The sequence below is a fragment of the Triticum aestivum genome, chromosome 4D, assembly GCF_018294505.1.
Source record: "Triticum aestivum cultivar Chinese Spring chromosome 4D, IWGSC CS RefSeq v2.1, whole genome shotgun sequence".
Lineage (NCBI taxonomy): Eukaryota > Viridiplantae > Streptophyta > Magnoliopsida > Poales > Poaceae > Triticum > Triticum aestivum.
In genome coordinates, this window is record NC_057805.1 from 293,235,917 (window position 1) to 293,262,444 (window position 26,528).

General features: G+C 44.0%; 1 protein-coding gene across 4 annotated transcripts; it reads left to right on the forward strand.

The window, feature by feature from the left end:
- The first annotated feature begins 956 nt into the window (after positions 1-956).
- Positions 957-7,422, forward strand: LOC123097504 (protein LAZ1 homolog 1). 4 transcript variants are annotated; one of them, XM_044519267.1, is made up of 9 exons: positions 958-1,196; positions 3,121-3,533; positions 3,701-3,757; positions 4,276-4,384; positions 4,853-5,037; positions 5,128-5,216; positions 5,385-5,640; positions 6,435-6,677; positions 6,763-7,422. In XM_044519267.1, the coding sequence occupies exons 2-9, from the start codon at positions 3,318-3,320 to the stop codon at positions 7,039-7,041; spliced, it is 1,434 nt and encodes a 477-aa protein (XP_044375202.1). In that variant the 5' UTR covers positions 958-1,196; positions 3,121-3,317; the 3' UTR covers positions 7,042-7,422. The 4 variants fall into 4 exon arrangements, with proteins under 4 accessions (XP_044375205.1, XP_044375202.1, XP_044375203.1 ...); XM_044519268.1 differs by having other exon boundaries at positions 986-1,429; XM_044519269.1 differs by lacking the exon at positions 958-1,196 and adding an exon at positions 1,496-2,729.
- Positions 7,423-26,528: the final 19,106 nt, after the last annotated feature.

Genomic DNA, 26,528 nt, shown 5'->3' on the forward strand with positions numbered 1-26,528 from the left:
CAACACAAAACCTTTATTTCTTTAATTTTCTGTAATAAGACTTTTGTTGCAAAACATTTTCTTCTCTAATTTTCTGCAATAAGACCCATGTTAGACAAACCTCTTCTTATCTAAATTTCTGCAATAAGACCCATGTTACACAAACCTCTTCTTCAATTTTCTGCAACAAGACCCATATTGCAAAACCTTATTGTAAATGTTACAAACGCATATCTGACGCATCTAAATTTCTACAACAAGATCCATATTGCAAAATTTGAAACATCTCTCACCATGTCGCGTACTTGCGCAGTAGTCGTTCGCTGTCACCGTTCTGCAACACCACCATCGTTGCAGAGATAAAATGAATGAGACGTGGTCCAGTAGGCCACGTATTGAGCAAGGGAGGCGGCGGACACCCCGCGCTTAATCGGGCGGCAGATTTCGCTTGTTCTTATGGGTGGGTAGGGTAAACATCTCGGAGCCTGGATCTCTTGATATCTTGTTCCTTGAAAAAGAGGAGAAATAAGAACGAAGCGTAGCTCAGTTGACAAGGCGCGGGAGTTCGCAGCCAGCCTACCAGGGTTCGAGTCTCGGCTCGGACGCTTGGTGTTCACGGAGTTTTTTTCTATAAAAAATGCCAACAGACTAGTCTAGCCCGGGTTGGTCTCGTTTTTTAAAGAGGAGAAATTATTCCATAAAAAAAGAAAAAGAAAAAGAAAAGAAAAAGAGGAGAAATTTGTGAGTGACGATCCGATCCGGGTCCAGGTCTCCCGCGGCTGGCTGATGGGCCCACGACATGGCCGCCTATTCACGCCACCACCGCCACCGCTTGTGCGCATCCGCAGTAGGCACATCCACGAGTCAACCAGCACCACCACCTGCTCGGAGGGGCCCCAAGCGTCATCTGTTGTTCCCACTGGCATGCGGGCCCATATCCCCACAGGCACGCAGATACAAACAGCGGCGGAGGCGTGCAAGTGCAAAAACCCCGTCGCTCTCGACTCCCCTAGTCCCAGTCGAGGCCAACCCAGAGATTTTTCTTTTCTTCTTCCAACAAAAACAAGTACACGTCTCGTCTCTCTCGTCTCGTTGGAAGCGAAGCGGAAGCGGGAGCCGAGCCCGAGGCGAGGCGAGGCGAGGCCCCTTCTCCACGCCCGAGGCCGAGGGGCCTAGCCGCCTGGGCGCGATCTGCTCGCCCCCCTCCCACTCCAAAGGTCCCGAATCCCTCGTCTTAGTGCGATTCCCCCTCCAGTTTGACCCGTCGGAGGCGGTTGATTTCATACCATAGATGCGCTAGTTGTTCTGCTGCGAGAAATCGGTGTTGTTTGTATGGACTCTGGAGTATGATGATCTGGGCGGCGGGGAAGGGGGCACCAGGTTGCGCTAATCCATACTTCCCGTCAATGCTGGGTGGTCCGCGCGGTTGTGGTGGGGGGTAAATCGCGAGGTGCGTCGCTGTAGTTCTGGGTGGTTCCGGTTGCTTCACTTTTATTTTACTCGGTTCTGCTATTATTAATTTTTGTTTTATTACGAACTGCTTCCACCCGGTGAGATGACTGAACTACGAGTAGTAATTAATTATCCATTCTAGTCGGCGGGGATGTTTGACCCCGTTCTATTGCTGCTGTTATATTATTACTGACGAGTCGCTCGCTAGATTGCTACTCTGCGCACTTAGCAGTGCAGAGTCTGGAAACTGGGTATCCCATTGATCTGCGGCTGCCTGTGTTGTTTCCTAATTCGTGATGTGGATAAATTGGTTGGTGGTTCAGCTTTCGACTGGTTGTTGGGAAGGGTAGGTGGACCTTATGCGAGTTTTTCATGCTATACATGCATCACATCGTGTCATGTAATTGGCAGTGTGTTTTTCTGTCACTCAATATACCCAAGGGCCAAGGAGAGCAGCCAGCATTGTCTTTCTCTTATGACCCTGCCCATCGGCCCAGGTTCGAGTCTCCCGTTCTATCTTAGTTTTGACTTGTGGACGGAATAACTCTTTATCTTCCCACACGTTAAAAGATCAAGCAATCAAGCAAATACAATTGCACTCCAGTCATTGTAGCAGGAAACACCTATCTCTCCTGTTCTACCCGTGCTATGCCCTCTTAACATTTCGTCGTGATGTATCCCCAGAACTGTGTTTCCACTCCATTGTACAAGAGTAAAAGGACTTAGCCCCTCAGTAAAAGCTACCATAACCTTGTGCGACCATTGCTGAACTGAAAGAGAGTTCTATTGATTCCTGGGTTGATTGCCTATGTCTGTTGGAATAGATCTTACATTAATTTCAGGGTTTAACTATGGTCTTCACAATTGGGGCAAATAGCCTAAAATTTTATTTTAAGCGAGTTATTTGGAATTCTGTGCCGCATTGCTACTTTTCTTCGAGGAAAATTACATTCATATTTTGTTTTACTACGATGGAAATGATTTATTATTGACGATTTTGGCTTCTTACCACCTTGTAGCTAAAACAGATTGGTTCCAATAATGATGATTGTTGTCAATTATTTATACGAAGTTCTGTATGAATATGTAGAAGATTTAGCAAGAGGGATGGCTTGTCGTTCACAGAGTAATTGAACGGTTGTATCTGTGTAAGGTTGAGTAGTTTTCCTTGGATTATTTGTTACCTCTACTGAATCAAAGGGAATGAAGGGCGGGCCTGGTGCAGTAGTAGAATCTGTCCACTTGTGGCTTGGAGGTCCTGGGTTCGAACCAACCTCCTTGCAGAATGTTATGCAAGGGTAAGGCTATCTAGAAATTCCCTTCTCCAGGCCCCACCTTGTGTGGGAGCTTTCAGCACTGGGTATGCCCTACTGAATCAAAGGGAACATGACACTAAAAGGAAGAAATTTATTAATTCATTATTGCCATTTTTTCCACAATGGAGATGGGCATCTAAGACGTGCGACCTTCCATGGCGTAATTATTAGAAAAAGATGGGTCTCTTGTGATTTCCTGGGTGTTGTTCATGCCGTTGGTTTTTTCATGTCGTTGGTGCTATAAGTACAATTGCTGATACTTATAAGCTAAAAGTGCTCTTATCTTGCATGCCTTCCTTTGCCATAAGTTCTGTCACTATATCTTAAGAGCAAATATTTGTGTGTTTATCTTACAATCGTTGTCAATCTGTAGGGAAGGACCAGTATGCTCCGCAGCAAAGTTTTGCAGAAGACTAAAGAGAGCTTGAGCATATCGAAGAAGCACAAAAGAAGATTTACCCCTCAGTTTTTGAATCCTGAATTCTCTAGCTTGTAGAAGAAGAAAGCCGGAATTACAGATAGAGGACAGACCACAAGCAAGTTGCCCACCTAAATACAGTCTTTGGCAGTATGGCTCCGAAAAACGTGATCCGTTTCATCTTGGTGCTGATCCATGTGAGCAGTTGTTTGGGTAGATCAGGGAAAATGTTTTCTCCTAGCTTTATCTCAGTGGCGCAGTCATTGTCAAGCTGGCCAATTTTCAGTGCAGGGATATCTGTAACTGTTGCACTTGTTCTGTCCTTGTTTCTAACTTTCGAGCATCTCTGCGCGTACCATCAACCTGAGGTAGCTTTCTATCAGAATTTCAGTTTTCGGTTTATTAGAAGAATATATTCTGATATGAAAGATTTCATACCTCCCTGGGCTGCATTTGTTCTAAGTTTTCAACTATCTACCCTGTTCTTTTCGACTGCTGCACTTTCAATTTCAGTTGTCTACTTTGTCCATTGCAGGAGCAGAAGTTCTTGATCGGTCTCATTATGATGGTTCCAGTATATGCTGTTCAATCAGTAAGTAGACCTGTCTGTTCTTGTTTTTTGTTCCAGTTTTTTGTACAATGAGCTGCTATTGCACTTCTTAGTTCAGTGTCGATGTCACATTGCTGATACTTGGAGTGAGCATATGGACAATCAATATTTTGGAAACTGACAGCATCAATGTTGTGCTCACCATATCATGTTTGTGACCGTTTTCTAACGATACTTTGCTAGTATAATTCTGTAATCATAATTCATGTGTATAGTTTATAAACATATACCTGGTAGCATTGTTACATACTTCCACTATTTTAAGTATGCCCTGTGAGTGTTTGTACTCTAGTAAGTCTAGATATTCTTTTTATATTTAATATAACACCCTGTAATTCCATTTTAAAATGTGCTTATTGAGGATAAGTTATATTACTCTTTAGTGCTTTTGTTCCTTTCTTGTACCTCCTTTTGGCTTTCACCAACTTATTTTTCTGTGTATGTGGTTACTATGATTTTATTTCCTTCAATGCCAACAGATCTTTCTTATTTTTTTGTAGTTCTTCTCATTACTGAATTCAAAGGTTGCTTTCATCTGTGAGATGATGCGGGATTGTTATGAGGCATTCGCAATGTATTGCTTTGAGAGATATCTGATAGCATGCTTAGGTTGGTACTTTCTCCATTTGGTCCTTCCTATAAGAAATTGTCTTCTTTACCAATAGTTGGAAGTCAAATTGTACACGGTTGTGACTTTTAACCTGTTTTTTCAACTAACCTTTTAGTTATTGGATTGATTACTTGATTAATCTTATTTCGGGTAATACATGTTTTTTTTTTCTGGTAATGCAGAAATATCAATCGTCAAAAGAGGAATTTAATTATAAGAAAAGTTACAATTTGAGTTGGCATTGCCTTTCTGACTTTGGAGTTACATTTTCAGTTTTTAATCATAAGAATGTCGATGCTGATGAAGCACCTTATTCTGTTTGCTGCTTTAGTTTGGTCAGTGCATAAGACCTGTTATATTGGAGTGAGGGCCAATATGCCAAATACCTAGTTTTTTAGCCTACAGCTCTCAGGTTTCCTTATTTATTTTCTATACTGTTCATTTGATTTTATCTTTTATCATTTTAGGCGGGGAGGAAAGTACCATCAGATACATGGAGGATCAGTTTCAACCCAGTGATAGTTCTCCTTTGCTAGACGTTGATTATGATTATGGTATTGTGAAACATCCATTCCCATTGAACTGGTTTATGAGAAACTGGTACCTCGGTCCTGACTTTTATTATGCCGTGAAGATTGGCATTGTGCAATACGTATGTATTTTATGGTGACAAGCTTTTTACCTTTGTGCCTCTTTGCTTCATGTATGTAATAGCTCTGATGTAGTTTATGATTTTCTGTAGATGATACTCAAGCCTATTTGTGCTATCTTGGCAATTTTGCTAGAACTTCTGGGTATCTATGGAGAAGGAAAATTTGCATGGAGATATGGGTAGGAGTCGTTTCCTTTGCCTGTAGTTTTTCCTGAGCAATCTCTTGAATATTGGTCGCAAACTTAAAGATGCTCATTGTTTTATGCATAATTAATCTGATTCTGCATTGGGGAATGAGCAAAATATTTCAAGTTTGGCGTTCTCAGTGTCAGTCAATCCCTTTGCAGGTACCCATATTTGGCTGTTGTCCTAAATTTCAGCCAGACATGGGCATTGTACTGTCTTGTACAGTTCTACACTGCTACAAAGGAGAAGCTGGAACCTATTAAGCCCCTGTCCAAGTTTCTAACTTTCAAATCTATTATATTTTTGACATGGTGGCAAGGTATTGCTGTTGCATTTCTGTTTTCAACTGGGCTTTTTAATGGACATCTGGCACAAAGTTTGCAAACACGTATCCAGGATTATATAATATGTCTGGAGGTATGTTTTATCCATTATGTTTTTTTTTTTACAGTTTCTAGTCTTGGGTTGATTCACTTGCTTTTACTTGTTTTCTCAGCAAGTCACCTCTATGCTTTATCTACCCTCATAGGAGCATGCAGAATACTTCCTCCGTTCCTAAATATAAGTCTTTGTAGAGATTCCACTAGGTGGACTATATACGGAGCAAAATGAATGAATCTACACTTAAAATACATCTATATACATCTGCATGTAGTTCATAGTGAAATCTCTACAAAGACTTATATTTAGGAAAGGAGGGAGTACATGCAAAACATTTGTCCAACTGTTACATGCCTATGCTTCATTTTTTTTCATTCACGATGTAGTTTACTTTGGAAACAAGTTAGCTCTGATAGTTTGCACTATAGAAGTACAGTTCTGTTCATCCATATTAACCTCTTAACCCATGTATTGCCTATGCCTAGAGTGCCTTCGTAGTTTGCATATTAGTGAATGGTTTTACTGTAGATTGTTTCTGAGTTACATTTTTTATGTTACATGTTCACAAATGTGGAGGTTATTGTTATGGGAAGTTCCCATATCCCTTTTCCAATATTGGTTGGTTCATGTGTTGCTTTGAATTGTCTTGTACTATCAGAAGTTTATATACAATGCGCTTGTTGTACCAGTGATTTTGTATGTGAACTTGTGTTCACAACCGATGATGGATTTACTGCAGACAACGATGCTACTCTGCTCTCTAATTGTTTAAGAAGAAGAGTCTCTGTTTAAGTTTATTCCCACAACGTTTTGTGTCCCTTGCATGACAGATGGGGGTGGCGGCAGTGGTTCATATGAAAGTATTCCCAGCTAAGCCCTACAGGCGTGGCGAGAGAAGTGTTTATAATGCTGCTGTCATGTCTGATTATGCATCCCTGGGGGCTCCAGATCCTGAAGAAGAACGAGAGATTGATAATTTAACAATCATGGAAACCTCTCGCCCTGATTCCAGAGACAGGCGGTTGAGTTTTCCTCAGAGTGTTCGTGATGTTGTGTTAGGAAGTGGTGAAATTGTAAGTTTCTAATAGTGGTCAGTTTTCTGTACCTCCTTTATCATTCTCTCACATTCGTCTCACTTGTGTTATGGTACGTTCTCAGATGGTCGATGATGTCAGATACACAGTCTCCCATGTCGTCGAGCCCATGGAAAGGAGTTTCACGAAGATAAATAAGACACTCCACCAAATATCTGAGAATGTGAAGCAGATTGAGAAGCAGAAGAGGAAGGCAAAGGACGACAGCCATCTTATTCCGCTGGAATCATGGTCAGAGGAATTTTCAGAAGCTCAAGATCAGGTTCAAGGTGGTAGTTTTAGTGACAGTGGATTAGCTAGGAGAAGGTACAACAAATTTCGCAGACTCCGCAGGTGGTTCTAGCAGTCTGGTGGTGGGTTTTAACCACGGCGGCTAACCTTTACCCAGAAGTAGAAGTTTATACATCATTTAGGACACACTGAGGCAAAAGAAAGGCAATTCCGGTGACTAATAGTTTGCAGGATGGCTTCGGAGCTTCCCTGGTTCCTTCTGTTTAATAGCTGACCCTGGCTCAGTTTCAGGAGGTGCTGTTACATGGGTTTTTCTATGGGAGTGGCCTTGTTTGGTACAGGCAAAAAAATTAGGCTCCGATAATTACTGATGTAACCAACCCCCAAGCTTCTTTGGATTAACATACACTGAAGGGAGAACACTGAAGGAAGATATTTGTACGACTGGATGAACATTTTTCAATGAAATCCTTAAAGCACCTTTGGTTTTGAAGTGATTCATATTGTCATTCGTAAGGCGTAAACTGTCCTTCTGATCATGGATCTTAAAAATTATTGTTTAACCAAATGCCCTCTCAATTGTGAAGTTAAGAGTGAAACAATTCGGCGGCAGTTCTATGATAATTCCTAGAAGAGAACTCGTTGACATGGTACTTGGTTTTCTTGGAAGTTGACATGGTACTTGGTTTTCTTGGAAGGATGCAAGAACGCCAGACCGACATGCATATCCAACATATCCTAGGTAGAACATACCATCGGGGATATTGATCTTATATTGTTGTCAAGAATTTTCTTGAAGGATACAAGAACACCAGACCGACATGCATATCCAACATATCCTAGGTAGACCATCGGGGATATTGATCTTATATTGTTGTCAAGAATTTTCTTGAAGGATGCAAGAACACTAGACCGACATGCATATCCAACATATCCTAGGTAGATCATCGGGGATATTGATCTTATATTGTTGTCAAAAATGTTAGCATTATGACCTGATCGTTCCCATCTAGCCAACACGTGTGAACTTGAGATCGAAATCAATAGCATCAAACATATTGGCTTGTGTAGTGTTTTCTACCTATGTATGTTGCAGTTTGTGACATCGGCAATCTAGCAGTCACATGAGCATCATCTATTGTGCCAATATAATCATGTGATGGCATAAAAAGAACAGTTATAGCTCACAAGAACACAAGCATGTCATAGAATGAACTAAGAGTATTGTTCCCCTTGAAATATGGATAGCATCTAGGGCTCTTGTGTATCTTCGAATGAGTTTGACCAGTAAGTTACTTGGTCATCTCTCCTCCAAGCTCCTTAATCACATACAAGACTTATTTGAAATACTAGAAAATTGTCTCACTGGATCTCCTCAACGTGTTGTGAATCCCACTGGGCTGGTTATGACCCACAATATGAAGGAGCATTGGTACTTCCTCTTCCACGGAGGTGTGGATGCTATCTTCTAGCAACTCCCTCTCCTTAAACGTGCCCACAAGCTTGGCGAAAGGTGCTCTAGCATTCCAAGCATGTTCACAACCTATACATTGTTATTGTTATAGATGAAAATTATGAATAGGAAAAAGAAGACTTAGCACATAGTATACTGAACAAAACTTTTTTTCTTGTATATATAAAAGGGGTTTGTTCTAAGAATATGTCAATTAAAAGGACTAAAAAAATAATTAAAGTATTTAAAATGCAAAATTTGAAAAGGGGGGGGGGGGGTAGTCCTATGCATTGTGCATGGTTTTAGATTCGCCGACCTCTCCCTATCTGGAGCTAATAATGTGAAAGTACAACTAATCCCTGAATGGTTTTCGTAATTCATAACAACATATACATCATTGAACTAATGCCTACTTAAAGAATGTTTCAGGAAAGTTCAATTTAGGTATGACAATGGGATGTGAATGTGGACCCCTCAAAATGCAGATGACATGTGTTGGCACAGCTTCTAGACTCTACATTTTTTGTTAAGTGATCCAAGATCACATTGAGTCCATAGAAAAGTCAATACTATTAAAAGGTGATGAGGTTTTGATCATGGTCTAACTGCTCTAGTGCTTAGAGATATCGCTCCAAAACCCTCAGTCACACTCTCACATTCATCGATGTCCAAAACCCTAAAGTTTGTCCCATCGAAACACATACAACCGGACTCACCGAGATACACTTGACATAGCCACTCCCTAAACCCTAGCGTCTCGGTCTCACCGAGATGACCATTCGGTCCCACCGAAGAACATTTGCCAACCTTCTATAACCAATTGGTTTCACTTCAGAATTTTTGAGTGGTTTCAATCGATGATACCAAAGTGTGGAAAGTGATTATTTCATCAGCATTCGATCCCACAACGAGGTTTCATACGATCTCACTGAAAAACCAAAGTTCAGATCTTTTGCACTAGTCGGTCTCGCCGAGTGGTTTCACCCGGTCCATCGAATAGTGCATAAAGGTTTGTAACAGTTGAATTTTTGGTGCTGCCTACATAAACCCCCACCCATTGCACCAACTCTTAGAGAGCAACCAGTTCGAAGCCACTACTTCTTATATCCATTTTCTGAGAGAGAACCACCTACCCTTGTGTTGAGATCAAGAGGATTGCACTCCAACCTTTGATCCTTGATCTCTAGCCTCCCCAAATTGTTTTCCACTCCAATCCCTCCCCTACCACATAGCCAAAATATGTGAGAGAGTGTTTGAGTGTTGAGGAGACTATCTTTTGAAGCACAAGAGCAAGGAGTTCATCATCAACAACAATATCTATTACCTTTTGGAGAGTGGTGTCTCCTAGATTGGTTAGCTGTCACCTGAGAGCCTCCAAGCTCGTGGAGTTGAACCAAGGAGTTTGTAAGGGCAAGGAGATCGCCTACTTCGTGAAGATCTACCCGAGTGAGGCTAGTTCTTCGTGGGCGTAAGCCATGATGACATAGACAAGGTTGCTTCTTCGTGGGCCCTTCGTGGAATCCCGCAACCGTTACTCCCATGGGTTGAAGTCTCCATCAACGTGGATGTACGATAGCACAACCTATCGGAACCACGAGAAAAACCATCGTGTCTTCATTGTGTTTGATTATCTCCAAAACCCTTCCTCTACTTTCATATGCGAAGTCATTACTTTCTGCTACCACTATATTAGACTTGCATGTGCGGGGTGCTAGTAGACTTGGTAGAATTGCTAAAATCCGTCAAAAACTAAAATTGGGAAAATGCTAGTTTTTTATTGGTCAAGTAGTCTAATCACCTCCCCTTTTAGACCTACTTGCGATCCTAGACAATGCATCGTGTATATGCTTTGAATTGCGATGAATTGCTCTCTTGTGGACCAACATGACCTAGACCTAAATCATAACTATGAGTGTTGATGCGTGACAAGCAACTTGATCTGCTCGTCCTAGTGAAATCAATGTTGTGGTAAGTAAGGGCGAAATTGACCCTACACCTTACCCAACGACCTAACATTGGAGGGTGTATGTATGCTGGTTACCTCCATTGCAGCCGACGACGCGCCCATGCTAGAGACGAGGCAGACGAGATGGAGACGAAGATGAAGTGGACAAGCAGCTAATGGAGGGGAGGAGCACGTCCTAGTGCCGGATTTATAAGCCATCGTCGTCATTGATACCACAAATCTAAGTCACTGCTGGTGCCAAGAACTGAGTTTGGATCTAATTTGTCGGTAGAGGCAAGAAAGTACAGGAGAGGGGGGAGGGTGAGGCTAGATTTTGCCCCATCCCATGTTGCATATTTTGGTCTCCTACCATCTCCATGTCTGCACCCTCGCATACGTCGTTCCCCACCTTATGCCCGCCTTCGCGGAAACGACCGATTCGAGCGTTCCTAGCGAGCCAGGCTTTGGAGTGCTTTAAGTTTTGTGCGCCTATGGGCCAACACATCGTGTACACAACCAAACATACTTTTATTTCATCTACCGGGCATGTTTGGGGGTGATGCATGCAACCAAACAAGATCTACATTGCAAGTCTTGGGTACCTCCGCATGAGCCAGCTCCACGACGCTTGGAATCCCTCTGTCACCGTCGAACATGCTAGGATCTGAAACACCATTTGAGTCCCTTGGCCAGAGGCGATTTTCCTCTCGAAAATGCTCTCTGAACCTCTTCAATTCCAGATTTGGGGGCACGCTACTCCACCTTCATCGAGATGGCCAGATCCCTCTTTCGCGGTACCCGTGACCCCAACAACGAACTCCTTGCTCCTCCAAGAGCAGCTCACTCATTCCAGTGCGCCATGCTGAAGTATCAGATTATTCCTGATCCACTGAAGCTTTTGGGCACTCCACCAACAACAGGAACTCCATGATCTACATCGGATCCAAAGGACCCAACCTCCACAAGCCCACCAGTGGCATCGCAGAAGTCGCCACCGGGATGAGAAAGGACCTTAGTGAACTTTATGCCATGGATGGAAGGCACCAAACCCTTGTTTCGGCTCTGAGCCCCCTCCCCCTGATGTCGCTTGAACTATGTCGGTATTTCCCCAAAGAGGAAGGGATGATGTAGCACAACTACGATAGGTATTTCCCTCAGTTATGAAACCAATGTATCAATCCAGTAGGAGAACCAACATTGCTACCGTAACGTGCTATACAAATGGTTTTTAACCCCTTTCCGCGACGACATTTTGAACCGTCGCCAAGTGAGTGACTGCGATAGGGGGTCCTTCCTACACGACCCAGGAACTGTCGGGGATAGGCGAGCGGCTACTGACGATCGCCATAGAATAAACGTATGAGAAGTCGCCCCAGTCCCACACGTTATTTCTCGATGTTACGTTTCTGATCCGAGAGACATCCCAAACGATTACGCCGCTATAGTCGTGTGAAAAAGGTGGACATCAACATTTAATCTACCCATATATTTGCGATAGGTACGTTATCACACACAGTTCAAGAATGTAAAATATGTGTGGTGCCTCTACTAACGCCAACGTGTCCATTTTCATAATTGTGTGCGATAGGTATTACTACTAGGAAAAAGCCTAGTAGTAGCGCGGGTTAAACAGCTAGTAGTAGCGCGGGTGCCCGCGCTACTACTACGACGCTGCAGCTAACTGGTAGTGAAGGAAATATGCCCTAGAAGCAATAATAAAGTTGTTATTTATATTTCCTTATATCATGATAAATGTTTATTATTCATGCTAGAATTGTATTAACCGGAAACTTAGTACATGTGTGAATACATAGACAAACAGAGTGTCCCTAGTATGCCTCTACTAGACTAGCTCGTTAAGCAAAGATGGTTAAGTTTCCTAGCCATAGACATGTGTTGTCATTTGATGAACGAGATCACATCATTAGAGAATGATGTGATGGACAAGACCCATCCATTAGCTTAGCACTATGATCGTTTAGTTTATTGCTATTGCTTTCTTCATGACTTATACATGTTCCTATGACTATGAGATTATGCAACTCCCGAATACCGGAGGAACACTTAGTGTTCTATCAAACGTCACAACATAACTGGGTGATTATAAAGATGCTCTACAGGTGTCTCCAATGGTGTTTGTTGAGTTGGCATAGATCGAGATTAGGATTTGTCACTCCGATTGTCGGGGAGGTATCTCTGAGCCCTCTCGGTAATGCACATCATTATAAGCCTTGCAAGCAATGTGACTAATGAGTTAGTTGCGGGATGATGCACTACGGAACGAGTAAAGAGACTTGCCGGTAACGAGATTGAACTAGGTATGATGATACCGGTGATCGAATCTCGGGCAAGTAACATACCGATGACAAAGGGAACAACGTATGTTGTTGTGCGGTTTGACCGATAAAGATCTTCGTAGAATATGTAGGAACCAATATGAGCATCCAGGTTCCACTATTGGTTATTGACCGGAGAAGTGTCTCGGTCATGTCTACATAGTTCTCGAACCCGTAGGGTCTGCACGCTTAACGTTCGATGACGATTGGTATTATGAGTTTATGTGATTTGATGTACCGAAGGTTGTTCAGAGTTCCGGATGAGATCACGGACATGATGAGGAGTCTCGAAATGGTCGAGACATAAAGACTGATATATTGGACCATGTTGTTCGGACACCGGAAGTGTTCTGGATAAAACCGGAGTGCCGGAGGGTTACCGGAATCCCCCCGGGAAGTTAATGGGCCACCATGGGCCTTAGAGGAGAGAGGGCCGGCCAGGAGGTGGCGCGCGCCCCCCAGTCCGAATTGGACAAGGGGTGGGGGCGGCGCCCCCTCCTTCCTTCTCTCCCCTTCCTCCTTCCTTCCCCTCCTTGTTGGACTAGGAAAGGGGGGAACCTACTCCTAGTAGGAGTAGGATTCCCCCCCTTGGGCGCGCCCCTTGAGGCCGGCCGCCCCCTCCCCTCCTTTATATACGTGGAGGGGGGCACCCCATAGACACACAAGTTGATTTCTTAGCCGTGTGCGGTGCCCCCCTCCACAGTTTTCCACCTCGGTCATATTGTCGTAGTGCTTAGGCGAAGCCCTACGTCGGTAACTTCATCATCACCGTCACCACGCCGTCGTGCTGACGAAACTCTCCCTCGGCCTCAGCTGGATCTAGAGTTCGAGAGACGTCACCGAGCTGAACGTGTGCAGATCGTGGAGGTGCCGTGCGTTCGGTACTTGATCGGTTGGATCGCGAAGACGTTCGACTACATCAACCGCGTTACTAAACGCTTCCACTTTCGGTCTATGAGGGTACGTGGACACACTCTCCCCGCTCGTTGCTATGCTTCTCCTAGATAGATCTTGCGTGATCGTAGAATTTTTTTTGAAATACTACGTTCCCCAAAAGTGGTATCAGAGCCAGGTCTTTGCGTAGATGTTGTATGCACGAGTAGAATACAAAGAGTTGTGGGCGATTATAGTCATACTGCTTACCAGCATGTCATACTTTGATTCGGCGGTATTGTTGGATGAAGCGGCCCAGACCGACATTACATGACCGCGTTCATCAGACTGGTTCTACCGCCGTGCTTCGCACACAGGTGGCTAGTGGGTGTCTGTTTCTCCAACTTTAGTTGAATTGAGTTTGACTACGCCCGGTCCTTGTTGAAGGTTAAAACAACACACTTGATGAAAAATCGTTGTGGTTTTGATGCGTAGGTAAGAACGGTTCTTACTAGAAGCCCGTAGCAGCCACGTAAAACTTGCAACAACAAAGTAGAGGACGTCTAACTTGTTTTTGCAGGGCTTGCTATGATGTGATATGGTCAAGACGTGATGATATATAAATTGTTGTATGAGATGATCATGTTTTGTAACAGTTATCGGCAACTGGAAGGAGCCATATGGTTGTCGCTTTATTGTATGAAATGCATTCACCATGTAATTGCTTTACTTTATCACTAAGCGGTAGCGATAGTTCGCGAGACGACAACGATGCTTCGATGGAGATCAAGGTGTCAAGCCGGTGACGATGGTGATCATGACGGTGCTTTGGAGATGGAGATCAAAGGCACAAGATGATGATGGCCATATCATATCACTTATATTGATTGCATGTGATGTTTATCCTTTATGCATCTTATTTTGCTTAGTACGGCGGTAGCATTATCATATGATCTCTCACTAAATTTCAAGGTATAAGTGTTCTCCCTGAGTATGCACTATTGCTACAGTTCGTCGCGCCGAGACACCACGTGATGATCGGGTGTGATAAGCTCTACGTTCACATACAACGGGTGCAAGCCAGTTTTGCACACGCAGAATACTCGGGTTAAACTTGACGAGCCTAGCATATGCAGATATGGCCTCGGAACACTGAGACCGAAAGGTCGAGCGTGAATCACATAGTAGATATGATCAACATAGTGATGTTCACCATTGAAAACTACTCCATCTCACGTGATGATCGGACATGGTTTAGTTGATATGGATCACGTGATCACTTAGATGATTAGAGGGATGTCTATCTAAGTGGGAGTTCTTAAGTAATATGATTAATTGAACTTTAATTTATCATGAACTTAGTACCTGATAGTATTTTGCATGTCTATGTTGTTGTAGATAAATGGCCCGTGCTACTGTTCCGTTGAATTTTAATGCGTTCCTAGAGAAATCTAAGTTGAAAGATGATGGTAGCAACTACATGGACTGGGTCCGTAACTTGAGGATTATCCTCATTGCTGCACAGAAGAATTACGTCCTGGAAGCACCGCTGGGTGCCAAACCCGCTGCAGGAGCAACACCAGATGTTATGAACGTCTGGCAGAGCAAAGCTGATGACTACTCGATAGTTCAGTGTGCCATGCTTTACGGCTTAGAACCGGGACTTCAACGACGTTTTGAACGTCATGGAGCATATGAGATGTTCCAGGAGTTGAAGTTAATATTTCAAGCAAATGCCCGGATTGAGAGATATGAAGTCTCCAATAAGTTCTACAGCTGCAAAATGGAGGAGAATAGTTCTGTCAGTGAGCATATACTCAGAATGTATGGGTACCACAATCACTTGACTCAGCTGGGAGTTAATCTTCCAGTTGATAGTGTCATTGACAGAGTTCTTCAATCACTGCCACCAAGCTACAAAAGCTTCGTGATGAACTATAATATGCAAGGGATGGATAAGACAATTCCCGAGCTCTTCGCAATGCTAAAGGCTGCGGAGGTAGAAATCAAGAAGGAGCATCAAGTGTTGATGGTCAACAAGACCACTAGTTTCAAGAAGAAGGGCAAAGGGAAGAAGGGGAACTTCAAGAAGAACGGCAAGCAAGTTGCTGCTCAAGTGAAGAAGCCCAAGTCTGGACCTAAGCCTGAGACTGAGTGCTTCTACTGCAAAGGGACTGGTCACTGGAAGCGGAACTGCCCCAAGTATTTGGCGGATAAGAAGGATGGCAAAGTGAAAGGTATATTTGATATACATGTTATTGATGTGTACCTTACTAATGCTCGTAGTAGCGCCTGGGTATTTGATACTGGTTCTGTTGCTCATATTTGCAACTCGAAACAGGGGCTACGGATTAAGCGAAGATTGGCTAAGGACGAGGTGACGATGCGCGTGGGAAATGGTTCCAAAGTCGATGTGATCGCCGTCGGCACGCTACCTCTACATCTACCTTCGGGATTAGTTTTAGACCTGAATAATTGTTATTTGGTGCCAGCGTTAAGCATGAACATTATATCTGGATCTTGTTTGATGCGAGACGGTTATTCATTTAAATCAGAGAATAATGGTTGTTCTATTTATATGAGTAATATCTTTTATGGTCATGCACCCTTGATGAGTGGTCTATTTTTATTGAATCTCGATAGTAGTGATACACATATTCATAGTATTGAAGCCAAAAGATATAAGTTTAATAATGATAGTGCAACTTATTTGTGGCACTGCCGTTTAGGTCATATTGGTGTAAAGCGCATGAAGAAACTCCATGCTGATGGGCTTTTGGAATCACTTGATTATGAATCACTTGATGCTTGCGAACCATGCCTCATGGGCAAGATGACTAAGACTCTGTTCTCCGGAACAATGGAGCGAGCAACAGACTTGTTGGAAATAATACATACTGATGTATGCGGTCCGATGAGTGTTGATGCTCGCGGCGGGTATCGTTATTTTCTAACCTTCACAGATGATTTGAGCAGATATGGGTATATCTACTTGATGAAACACAAGTCTGAAACATTTGAAAAGTTCAAAGAATTTCAGAGTGAAGTGGAAAATCATCGTAACAAGAAAATAAAGTTTCTACGATCTGATCGTGGAGGAGAATATTTGAGTTACGAGTTTGGTCTTCATTTGAAACAATGCGGAATAGTTTCGCAACTCACGCCACCCGGAACACCACAGCGTAATGGTGTGTCCGAACGTCGTAATCGTACTTTATTAGATATGGTGCGATCTATGATGTTTCTTACTAATTTACCGCTATCGTTTTGGGGTTATGCTTTAGAGACGGCTGCATTCACGTTAAATAGGGCACCATCTAAATCCGTTGAGACGACGCCATATGAACTATGGTTTGGCAAGAAACCCAAGTTGTCATTTCTTAAAGTTTGGGGCTGCGATGCTTATGTGAAAAAGCTTCAACCTGATAAGCTCGAACCCAAATCGGAGAAATGTGTCTTCATAGGATACCCAAAGGAAACTGTTGGGTACACCTTCTATCACAGATCCGAAGGCAAGATATTCGTTGCTAAGAATGGATCCTTTCTAGAGAAGGAGTTTCTCTCGAAAGAAGTGAGTGGGAGGAAAGTAGAACTTGATGAGGTAATTGTACCTGCTCCCTTATTGGAAAGTAGTTCATCACAGAAATCAGTTCCAGTGATTCCTACACCAATTAGTGAGGAAGCTAATGATGATGATCATGAAACTTCTGATCAAGTTACTACCGAACCTCGTAGGTCAACCAGAGTAAGATCCGCACCAGAGTGGTACGGTAATCCTGTTCTGGAAGTCATGTTACTTGACCATGACGAACCTACGAACTATGAGGAAGCGACGATGAGCCCAGATTCCGCGAAATGGCGTGAGGCCATGAAATCTGAGATGGGATCCATGTATGAGAACAAAGTATGGACTTTGGTTGACTTGCCCGATGATCGGCAAGCCATAGAGAATAAATGGATCTTTAAGAAGAAGACTGACACTGACGGTAATGTTACTGTCTACATAGCTCGACTTGTTGTGAAAGGTTTTCGACAAGTTCAAGGAGTCGACTACGATGAGACTTTCTCACCTGTAGCGATGCTTAAGTCCGTCCGAATCATGTTAGCAATTGCAGCATTTTATGATTATGAAATTTGTCAAATGGATGTCAAAACTGCATTCCTTAATGGATATCTTAAAGAAGAGTTGTATATGATGCAACCAGAAGGTTTTGTCGATCCAAAAGGTGCTAACAAAGTGTGCAAGCTCCAGCGATCCATTTATGGACTGGTGCAAGCCTCTCGGAGTTGGAATATACGCTTTGATAGTGTGATCAAAGCATATGGATTTATACAGACTTTTGTAGAAGCCTGTATTTACAAGAAAGTGAGTGGGAGCTCTATAGCATTTCTGATATTATATGTGGATGACATATTGTTGATCGGAAATGATACTGAATTTCTGAATAGCATAAAAGGATACTTGAATAAGAATTTTTCAATGAAAGACCTCGGTGAAGCTGCTTATATATTGGGCATCAAGATCTATAGAGATAGATCAAGACGCTTAATTGGACTTTCACAAAGCACATACCTTGATAAAGTTTTGAAGAAGTTCAAAATGGATCAAGCAAAGAAAGGGTTCTTGCCTGTGTTACAAGGTGTGAAGTTGAGTCAGACTCAATGCCCGACCACTGCAGAAGATAGAGAGAAAATGAAGGTCATTCCCTATGCTTCAGCCATAGGTTCTATCATGTATGCAATGTTGTGTACCAGACCTGATGTGTGCCTTGCTATTAGTTTAGCAGGGAGGTACCAAAGTAATCCAGGAGTGGATCACTGGACAGCGGTCAAGAACATCCTGAAATACCTGAAAAGGACTAAGGATATGTTTCTCGTTTATGGAGGTGACAAAGAGCTCGTCGTAAATGGTTACGTCGATGCAAGCTTTGACACTGATCCGGATGACTCTAAGTCACAAACCGGATACGTGTTTATATTGAATGGTGGAGCTGTCAGTTGGTGCAGTTCCAAGCAGAGCGTCGTGGCGGGATCTACGTGTGAAGCGGAGTACATAGCTGCTTCGAAGCAGCAAATGAAGGAGTCTGGATGAAGGAGTTCATATCCGATCTAGGTGTCATACCTAGTGCATCGGGTCCAATGAAAATCTTTTGTGACAATACTGGTGCAATTGCCTTGGCAAAGGAATCCAGATTTCACAAGAGAACCAAGCACATCAAGAGACGCTTCAATTCCATCTGCAGTTAAGTCAAGGAGGGAGACATAGAGATTTGCAAGATACATACGGATCTGAATGTTGCAGACCCGTTGACTAAGCCTCTCTCACGAGCAAAACATGATCAACACCAAGACTCCATGGGTGTTAGAATCATTACTATGTAATCTAGATTATTGACTCTAGTGCAAGTGGGAGACTGAAGGAAATATGCCCTAGAGGCAATAATAAAGTTGTTATTTATATTTCCTTATATCATGATAAATGTTTATTATTCATGCTAGAATTGTATTAACCGGAAACTTAGTACATGTGTGAATACATAGACAAACAGAGTGTCCCTAGTATGCCTCTACTAGACTAGCTCGTTAATCAAAGATGGTTAAGTTTCCTAGCCATAGACATGTGTTGTCATTTGATGAACGGGATCACATCATTAGAGAATGATGTGATGGACAAGACCCATCCGTTAGCTTAGCACTATGATCGTTTAGTTTATTGCTATTGCTTTCTTCATGACTTATACATGTTCCTATGACTATGAGATTATGCAACTCCCGAATACCGGAGGAACACTTAGTGTGCTATCAAACGTCACAACGTAACTGGGTGATTATAAAGATGCTCTACAGGTGTCTCCGATGGTGTTTGTTGAGTTGGCATAGATCGAGATTAGGATTTGTCACTCCGATTGTCGGAGAGGTATCTCTGGGCCCTCTCGGTAATGCACATCACTATAAGCCTTGCAAGCAATGCGAATAATGAGTTAGTTGCGGGATGATGCACTACAGAATGAGTAAAGAGACTTGCCGGTGACGAGATTGAACTAGGTATGATGATACCGACGATCAAATCTCGGGCAAGTAACATACCTATGACAAAGGGAACAATGTATGTTGTTGTGCGATTTGACAGATAAAGATCTTCGTAGAATATGAAGGAACCAATATGGGCATCCAGGTTCCGCTGTTGGTTATTGACCGGAGAAGTGTCTTGTTCATGTCTACATAGTTCTCGAACCCGTAGGGTCCGCACGCTTAACGTTCGATGACGATTGGTATTATGAGTTTATGTGATTTGATGTACCGAAGGTTTTTCGAAGTCCCGGATAAGATCACGGACATGACGAGGAGTCTAAAAATGGTCGAGACATAAAGATTGATATGTTGGACCATGTTGTTCGGACACCGGAAGTGTTCGGGAGAGTTTCGGATAAAACCGGAGTGTTGGAGGGTTACCGGAACCGCCCGGGAAGTTAATGGGCCACCATGGGCCTTAGAGGAGAGAGGGCCGGCCAGGAGGTGGCGCACGCCCTGAGTCCGAATTGGACAAGGGGCGGGGGCGGCGCCCCCCTCCTTCCTTCTCTGCGCTTCCTCCTTCCTTCCCCTCCTTGTTGGACTAGGAAAGGGGGGAACCTACTCCTAGTAGGAGTAGGATTCCCTCCCCTTGGGCGCGCCCCTTGAGGCCGGCCGGCCCCTCCTCCCCTCCTTTATATACGGGGGAGGGGGGCACCTCATAGACACACAAGTTGATTTCTTAGCCGTGTGCGGTGCCCCCCTGCATAGTTTTCCACCTCGGTCATATTGTCGTAGTGCTTAGGCGAAGCCCTGCGTCGGTAACTTCATCATCGCCGTCGTGCTGACAAAACTCTCCCTTGGTCTCAACTGGATCTAGAGTTCGAGGGACGTCACCGAGCTGAATGTGTGCAGATCACGGAGGTGCCGTGCGTTCGGTACTTGATCGGTTGGATCGCGATGACGTTCGACTACATCAACCGCGTTACTAAACGCTTCCGCTTTCGGTCTACGAGGGTACGTGGACACACTCTCCCCGCTTGTTGCTGTGCTTCTCCTAGATAGATCTTGTGTGATTTTAGGATTTTTTTTGAAATACTACGTTCCCCAACATGTAGTAGTAGCGCGGTGCATCCCGCGCTACTAGTACACGTGTTAGTAGTAGCGCGTGTTTGTGACCCTTGCTACTACTATTAATTTCAAAAACCAAAAAAAATCTCGACCCCGTGCATGCTGTCAATGGTGTCAACGGTTCGATCCAGCGACAACCGGGGTCGCCGGAGGCGCGGACGGGTAGCGGCAGACCAGATCAAGTGTAGAGCAAGACAACGGTGTGAGGATCCTCTTCGGCAGTCAAGGCGGAGAGCTCCTGGTTGGCCATGTCGACGACCTGCGCAGGCATGGGCATGGGAGGTGAGTAAAATCGAAGGGAGAGGGAGAGGGAAAAATAGAAACAAGGGAGAAAGGAAGGAGATGGAGGGCGCATCGGGGCTGCTCACCGGTGGTGAGGTGCTCCTTCGTGGGGGCGTGGAGGCGAGGGGGAAGACGGGCGAGCTCCTGGACGCCAGCGACGCGAGGAGGCGGACTTGTTGGGCGCCATGGAGGAGGAGATGTACTTGGGCAGGAGCACCTAACCACCGAAGAGCCTATGGAGAGAGGGGGAGAGTGAGGGAGAGAGGAGGGATTCGGCCGAGGATATGAGGACTTCACCTACCTCGTACATAGTAGTAGCGAGGGGTATAAACCCACGCTACTACTATAAACTTAGTAGTAGCGCGTGTTTATACGCCTCGCTACTACTATGGCATGTTCTGGGGGGGGGGGCACGGTAGAGACCGCTTAGTAGTAGCGAGGGGTAAAAACCCGCGCTACTACTATCAACTTAGTAGTAGCGAGGGGTAAAAACCCGCGCTACTAGTAAGTAGCAGTAGCGAGGGGTATAAACCCGCGCTACTAGTAAGCGTCTGCCTAGCTATAAGCTTTTCCCTGCTAGTGTATTCCTATCACACACGCACACATGTTTGAAACGTTTGCCGTATTACCATGAATCGCACACGCATATGAGCCAAAACCGTGTGTGCGTCCGTCGAGCATCGCAAATGTTTCACGTCAAAGAACTGTTTGTTCTCTATTTTTCATCACACACGTTGTTTTGTTTCTAACCGTGTGCACATTATTTTATTCGCTCCTGTATAATTTTATTTACCCCTGTAATTTATTATTCGAATTGGAAATTTTGAAATATAAAACTTGGAATTCAAATTCTCAGCACAATGGTTCAACAACGAATCCATAAATAAAATTCTCAGTACAATATGTTCAGTAATTACAGGATTAGACAACAATTAATTATGATGAACCTCAATATTTAGAGGCGGTAAAGGTGAAGAGACAAGTGTAAATCATTTTGGCTGTCGATGGTGTTGAAGAAGCAGAATGCCCATAATGTGCCCTCCTGCATGCCATAGGCACGAACAACTTTTGTCCAACCCCTTGTGATGATCGCCCACCTATCCTTCACCGCCTTCAGGAAGACTTCTAGAGCATTATCATGGTAGCATGAATTATGTACTTTAAGCTTAGTTGCCTCCACTCTGGTCATATAGTTTGCCAGGTAATCATCAGTAAATAACTTCGAAAACCACTAAAAAGAGAAAAATTTCAGATACTGAGGTTTAATAGAGTAGCTTGTTGTGGGCAGGGGAAAAGGCAACACATTACTTACCATCCTAAAGTTCACTGTTGTCTTGGACAAAGTGTAAGTAAAGAGCTTAATTCCCATCACCCGTTTGTTTTGCCTAACAATCTTCCTTAGTTTCCTCACTTGACGCTTGTTCATGAATATCTCATTGCCCATACGCAAAAGGGATCGAAGCGTGGATCAGTACCGCTCATATATGTACCTACAAGCAACCAGTAAATGTTAGAAGCTAAACCAAGATTACACAAATGATGTAAAATACAACTACCTACGTTCCTAAGTACAAGTATTTTAGAGATTTCAATATGAACTACATACGGATGTATATAGAATTATAGATATAGTTTAGATTAGAATCTACATTCACTCATTTTTGTCCGTATATATTCTATATTGGAATCTCTAAAAATACTTATATTTAGGAACAGATGGTGTATAAGACATGGGATGCAGCTAACCTCGACGGCAAACAACAACATCGCCCATTGTAGCCCTGTGTAAGTACATGGAAAGCCAATGTTAACTACAATAGTGTTAACATCCACAAAAAATGGCAAATGGTAATAAAACGGCAGCATCTGTAGTGATATCTTCATTGCGAAAGAGTAGCACGGTAGCAAAGGGACGGATTAAAAAATGGATAGAATTGTTTACTGCAACAGACAACCTAGTATAGCCATTGAAACTGGTACTGATAGAAATGAAATTGTCGAGTTAAACATCGCAAGGCAGGTGCTACTAGAGCAGAGAATGGCCCCGTTGTCTATTAAAAGGTAGGGAAAATAGATAAGACGGGCTAGGCGTGTTTACTACAACATGGTTAATACATGAACCGTACAAAACATGGCCATTGCAACTAGTATTGGTAAGATTCAACTAGTGAGTTCGTACTTGGTAAGTCCTGAGGGGTAGTGGCTGGGGCACTTCATATGGACAAGAGCCCGCCCCAAGTTGGCCGCAACAGAGGCGAGGTGTTCCTCTGGGTCGAAGAGTGGATCAGTGTCGCCGACATGTGTACCTACAAGAAGCAAGTAAATGTTAGAAGCCAAACTACAATTGCACAAATGATGTAAAATACTGTAAGACATGAGATGCAGCTAACCTCGACAGCAAACAACAACATCGCCCGTTATGGCCCTGCGTAAGTACATGGAAAGGCATGTTAAGTACAACAGGGTTAGCATCCACTAAAAATAGCAAATGGGCAGCATCTCTAGTATATCTTCATTGCGGAGAGCAGAACGGTAGCAAAGGGATAGATTAAAAAATGGATACAACTGTTAATTGCAACAGGCTTAACATCATCCTAAGTCATGTTTTGTAAGTTTGTAGCCATTGAAATACAATTGTTTAAAAATGGATACAACTGTTAATTGCAACATGCTTAATAGCCATTGAAACCGGTACTGATAAAAATGCAATTGGCAGAGTTAAACATCGCAAGGCAGGTGCTGCCAAAGCAGAGAATGGCCCAGTTGTCTATAAAAAGGTAGGGAAAATAGCTAAAACGTGTTAGGCATGTTTACTACAACATGCTTAACACATTGACCGTACAAATCATATCCATTAATTGCAAATGGTATTGGTAAGATTGAACTGGTGAGTTCATACTTGGTAAGTCCTAAGAGGTAGTTGCTGGGGCACTTCATCTTGGCCAGAGCCCGCCCAAAGTCAGCGGCGGCGGAGGTGAGCTGTTCCTCCGGGTCGAAGCATGGATCAGTGCTGCTGACATGCGTACCTACAGGCAACCAGTAAATGTTAGAAGTTAAACTGCAATTGCACAAATGATGTGAAATACTGTAATACATGGGATGCAGCTAACCTCGATGGCAAACAACATCATCGCCTGTTATGACCCTGCGTAAGTACATGAACATGCATGTTAAGTACAACAACGTTAGCATCCACCAAAAATAGCAAATAGGCAGCATCTCTAGTGATATCCTGAGTCATGTATTGTAAGTTTGTTGCTGGTATTGGTGAAACTGAGCTAGACAGTTAATACTTGAACATCACACAGTGTGCAGTACTGAAATAAACAAGGCACGAACATGCTTAATACATCAACCATACATAACATAACCATTGCAAGTGGTAGTGGTAAGATTGAGCTGGTTAGATCATACCTGGTAAGTCCTGAGAGGTAGTTGCTGGGGCACTTCATCTAGGCCAGAGCCTTCACCAAGTCGGCAGCGGCGGAGGCGGGTGTTCCTCTGGGTCAACACGCACAGCGGCCATCGTGCCATTGACCGCCATCAGCTCCTCGACCTCCACGTGATATGTGGTTGGGCTTGCGCGTTGATGCTCTGGAGGTAGGGGCGGTGGGGATTTGGAGGCATGAGGATGTTTCGCAGGCGCCATTTAAGCAATCAGGCCGGGGCCATGATAGAGATCGGTGGGTTACTTGACTGGATCGACGATGCTCGGGCAGAATGTAGATGTGGTTGAAGCTGTGGTTGTGGTGGCGGCGGTTTGAGCTACCGATAGGGGGGAGGGGGGAGATACTGAGGAAATTTGATGGGTGGGGATGTGGTGGGAGGTATAAATTCTGAAATCGCGCGCCTAATGAAAATTTCGCTGTGAAACTTGAAACTTGGGCGGGGGAAACACACAACACAGACGAAGCGCATAAAATACTCGTGTGCGAGAAAAGAGAAAACTGGCAGATCCCGTCTCCAAAAAAATGTACACGTGTAGTTGATTTTTTCGGTCAATGGTACGCTTGGTTTATTAGGAAACATCGCACAGGTAACTGACAAATGGATCATTAACGCAAAAAAACGCACACGGGTACGCCATAGAAACCGTATGTTTTGTGATCTTCTAATAATTCTTGTATCTATCAACATCTCCAACCGCACCTAATTTCAAAAATCTCTTTCATTGTATCAGGATTATTCAATGTAGTTGAACGAAGCAAGGTGATACCCGATGAGCAATCATCGGTTTATGAAATGCAATCAAGTGTCAACCTGCCTCGCTCGCATAGCCAGATTTGATCCTATGCAACAAGAGAGAAGCTTGCTGCCATCCACCGGCGCATCAATTTAAGCCAGGGTGCGGCCAACTCACGCGGCGAGGTGGGACTAAAAACCAGCTACGGCCAGCTCTAGTCTCTGGTGGCTGCGGGCAGACGTTTTGGGAGTATTTAGGGCCGGGGTGCAGCTACAAAACTTCAGTGAACACATGCTAATGAACGCTCGAAGCCCTCAAAGGATGCGCTTAGCAACATTGTACGTTAATAATAGATAGTACCAACTTAAAGTACTACTGGTAATTTGCTCTAAAACTAGTACGTATGTAGTACTGGTAGATGCTCGTAATTAATTATACAACTTACGGGCGACACATGCACTAACTAGTTCTCACATGCTGCCACCGGGCATGCTGGCCAGACGCCGTCGTTCTCCTTCCCCGCCTTGTAGGCGGCAGCCCACCGTGCTTCGATCTCCGTCGAGCTCTCCTCAGCATGGTGTGCGGCCTCTTGTTTCTTGCGGCGGCGGGACTCTCTTTTCTTGACTGCTTTCTGCCTTTTCTGCTCCTTCTGTGCGGCTTTGGCCGCCTCTAGATCCACCCCCATTCGGCCATGGCAGCAACCAAGTCCGCCCACGTACTTGTGCGGCCGCCGGAGGTGATGAACTTGGCACGGCGAGATGCCATCGCTTCCTTACTATGTGCGCGGTCGCGGGCGGCGAGGAACGCGGCGTGGCGGGATGCCATCGCTTCCTTACCAGTTACTGTGCGCCGCGGTGCCATTAATGACGCTTGGAGAGAGATCTGGGACGGAGTGGCCGGACAGCCGTACGGTGCGGTGGTTTTTAAGAGCTCAACGACAAACGACGCAGGAAATTTGGCTTCCCTTACAATTTTGCTCGTTCATTATCGCACACGATTCATCTCCGTCGCCTCTGGCAACAATGTGCGCTGAGCCTATTATGTGTTGCGTTATGATTGGCCGAAACCCCAGCCACACGGATCCCGCGTGTGCACCGTAGGATGCGCCGTGATCGAACGACAATCCACGTCCCTCACATCACACCCGTGCAGCTATAGCTGGATTGGATTTATATGCGCTAAATTCCTAGAAAATGCACATAATCTCCTAAATATGGTAAATGAGCTCGAAAAATGCCAAATTTGAACACGGTGATTGATGTCTACTACACAACCTTCTTCTTGTAGACGTTGTTGGGCCTCCAAGTGCAGAGGTTTGTAGGACAGTAGCAAATTTCCCTCAAGTGGATGACCTAAGGTTTATCAATCCGTGGGAGGCATAGGATTA

What these genes read in the sequence shown, in the direction of transcription:
- LOC123097504 (XM_044519267.1), top strand. Translation starts at nt 3,318, where the DNA reads ATGGCTCCGAAAAACGTGATCCGTTTCATCTTGGTGCTGATCCATGTG. An exon ending in GCGCGTACCATCAACCTGAG is followed by an intron (nt 3,534 to 3,700) that starts GTAGCTTTCTAT and finishes TGTCCATTGCAG; the next exon opens with GAGCAGAAGTTCTTGATCGG. An exon ending in CAGTATATGCTGTTCAATCA is followed by an intron (nt 3,758 to 4,275) that starts GTAAGTAGACCT and finishes ATTTTTTTGTAG; the next exon opens with TTCTTCTCATTACTGAATTC.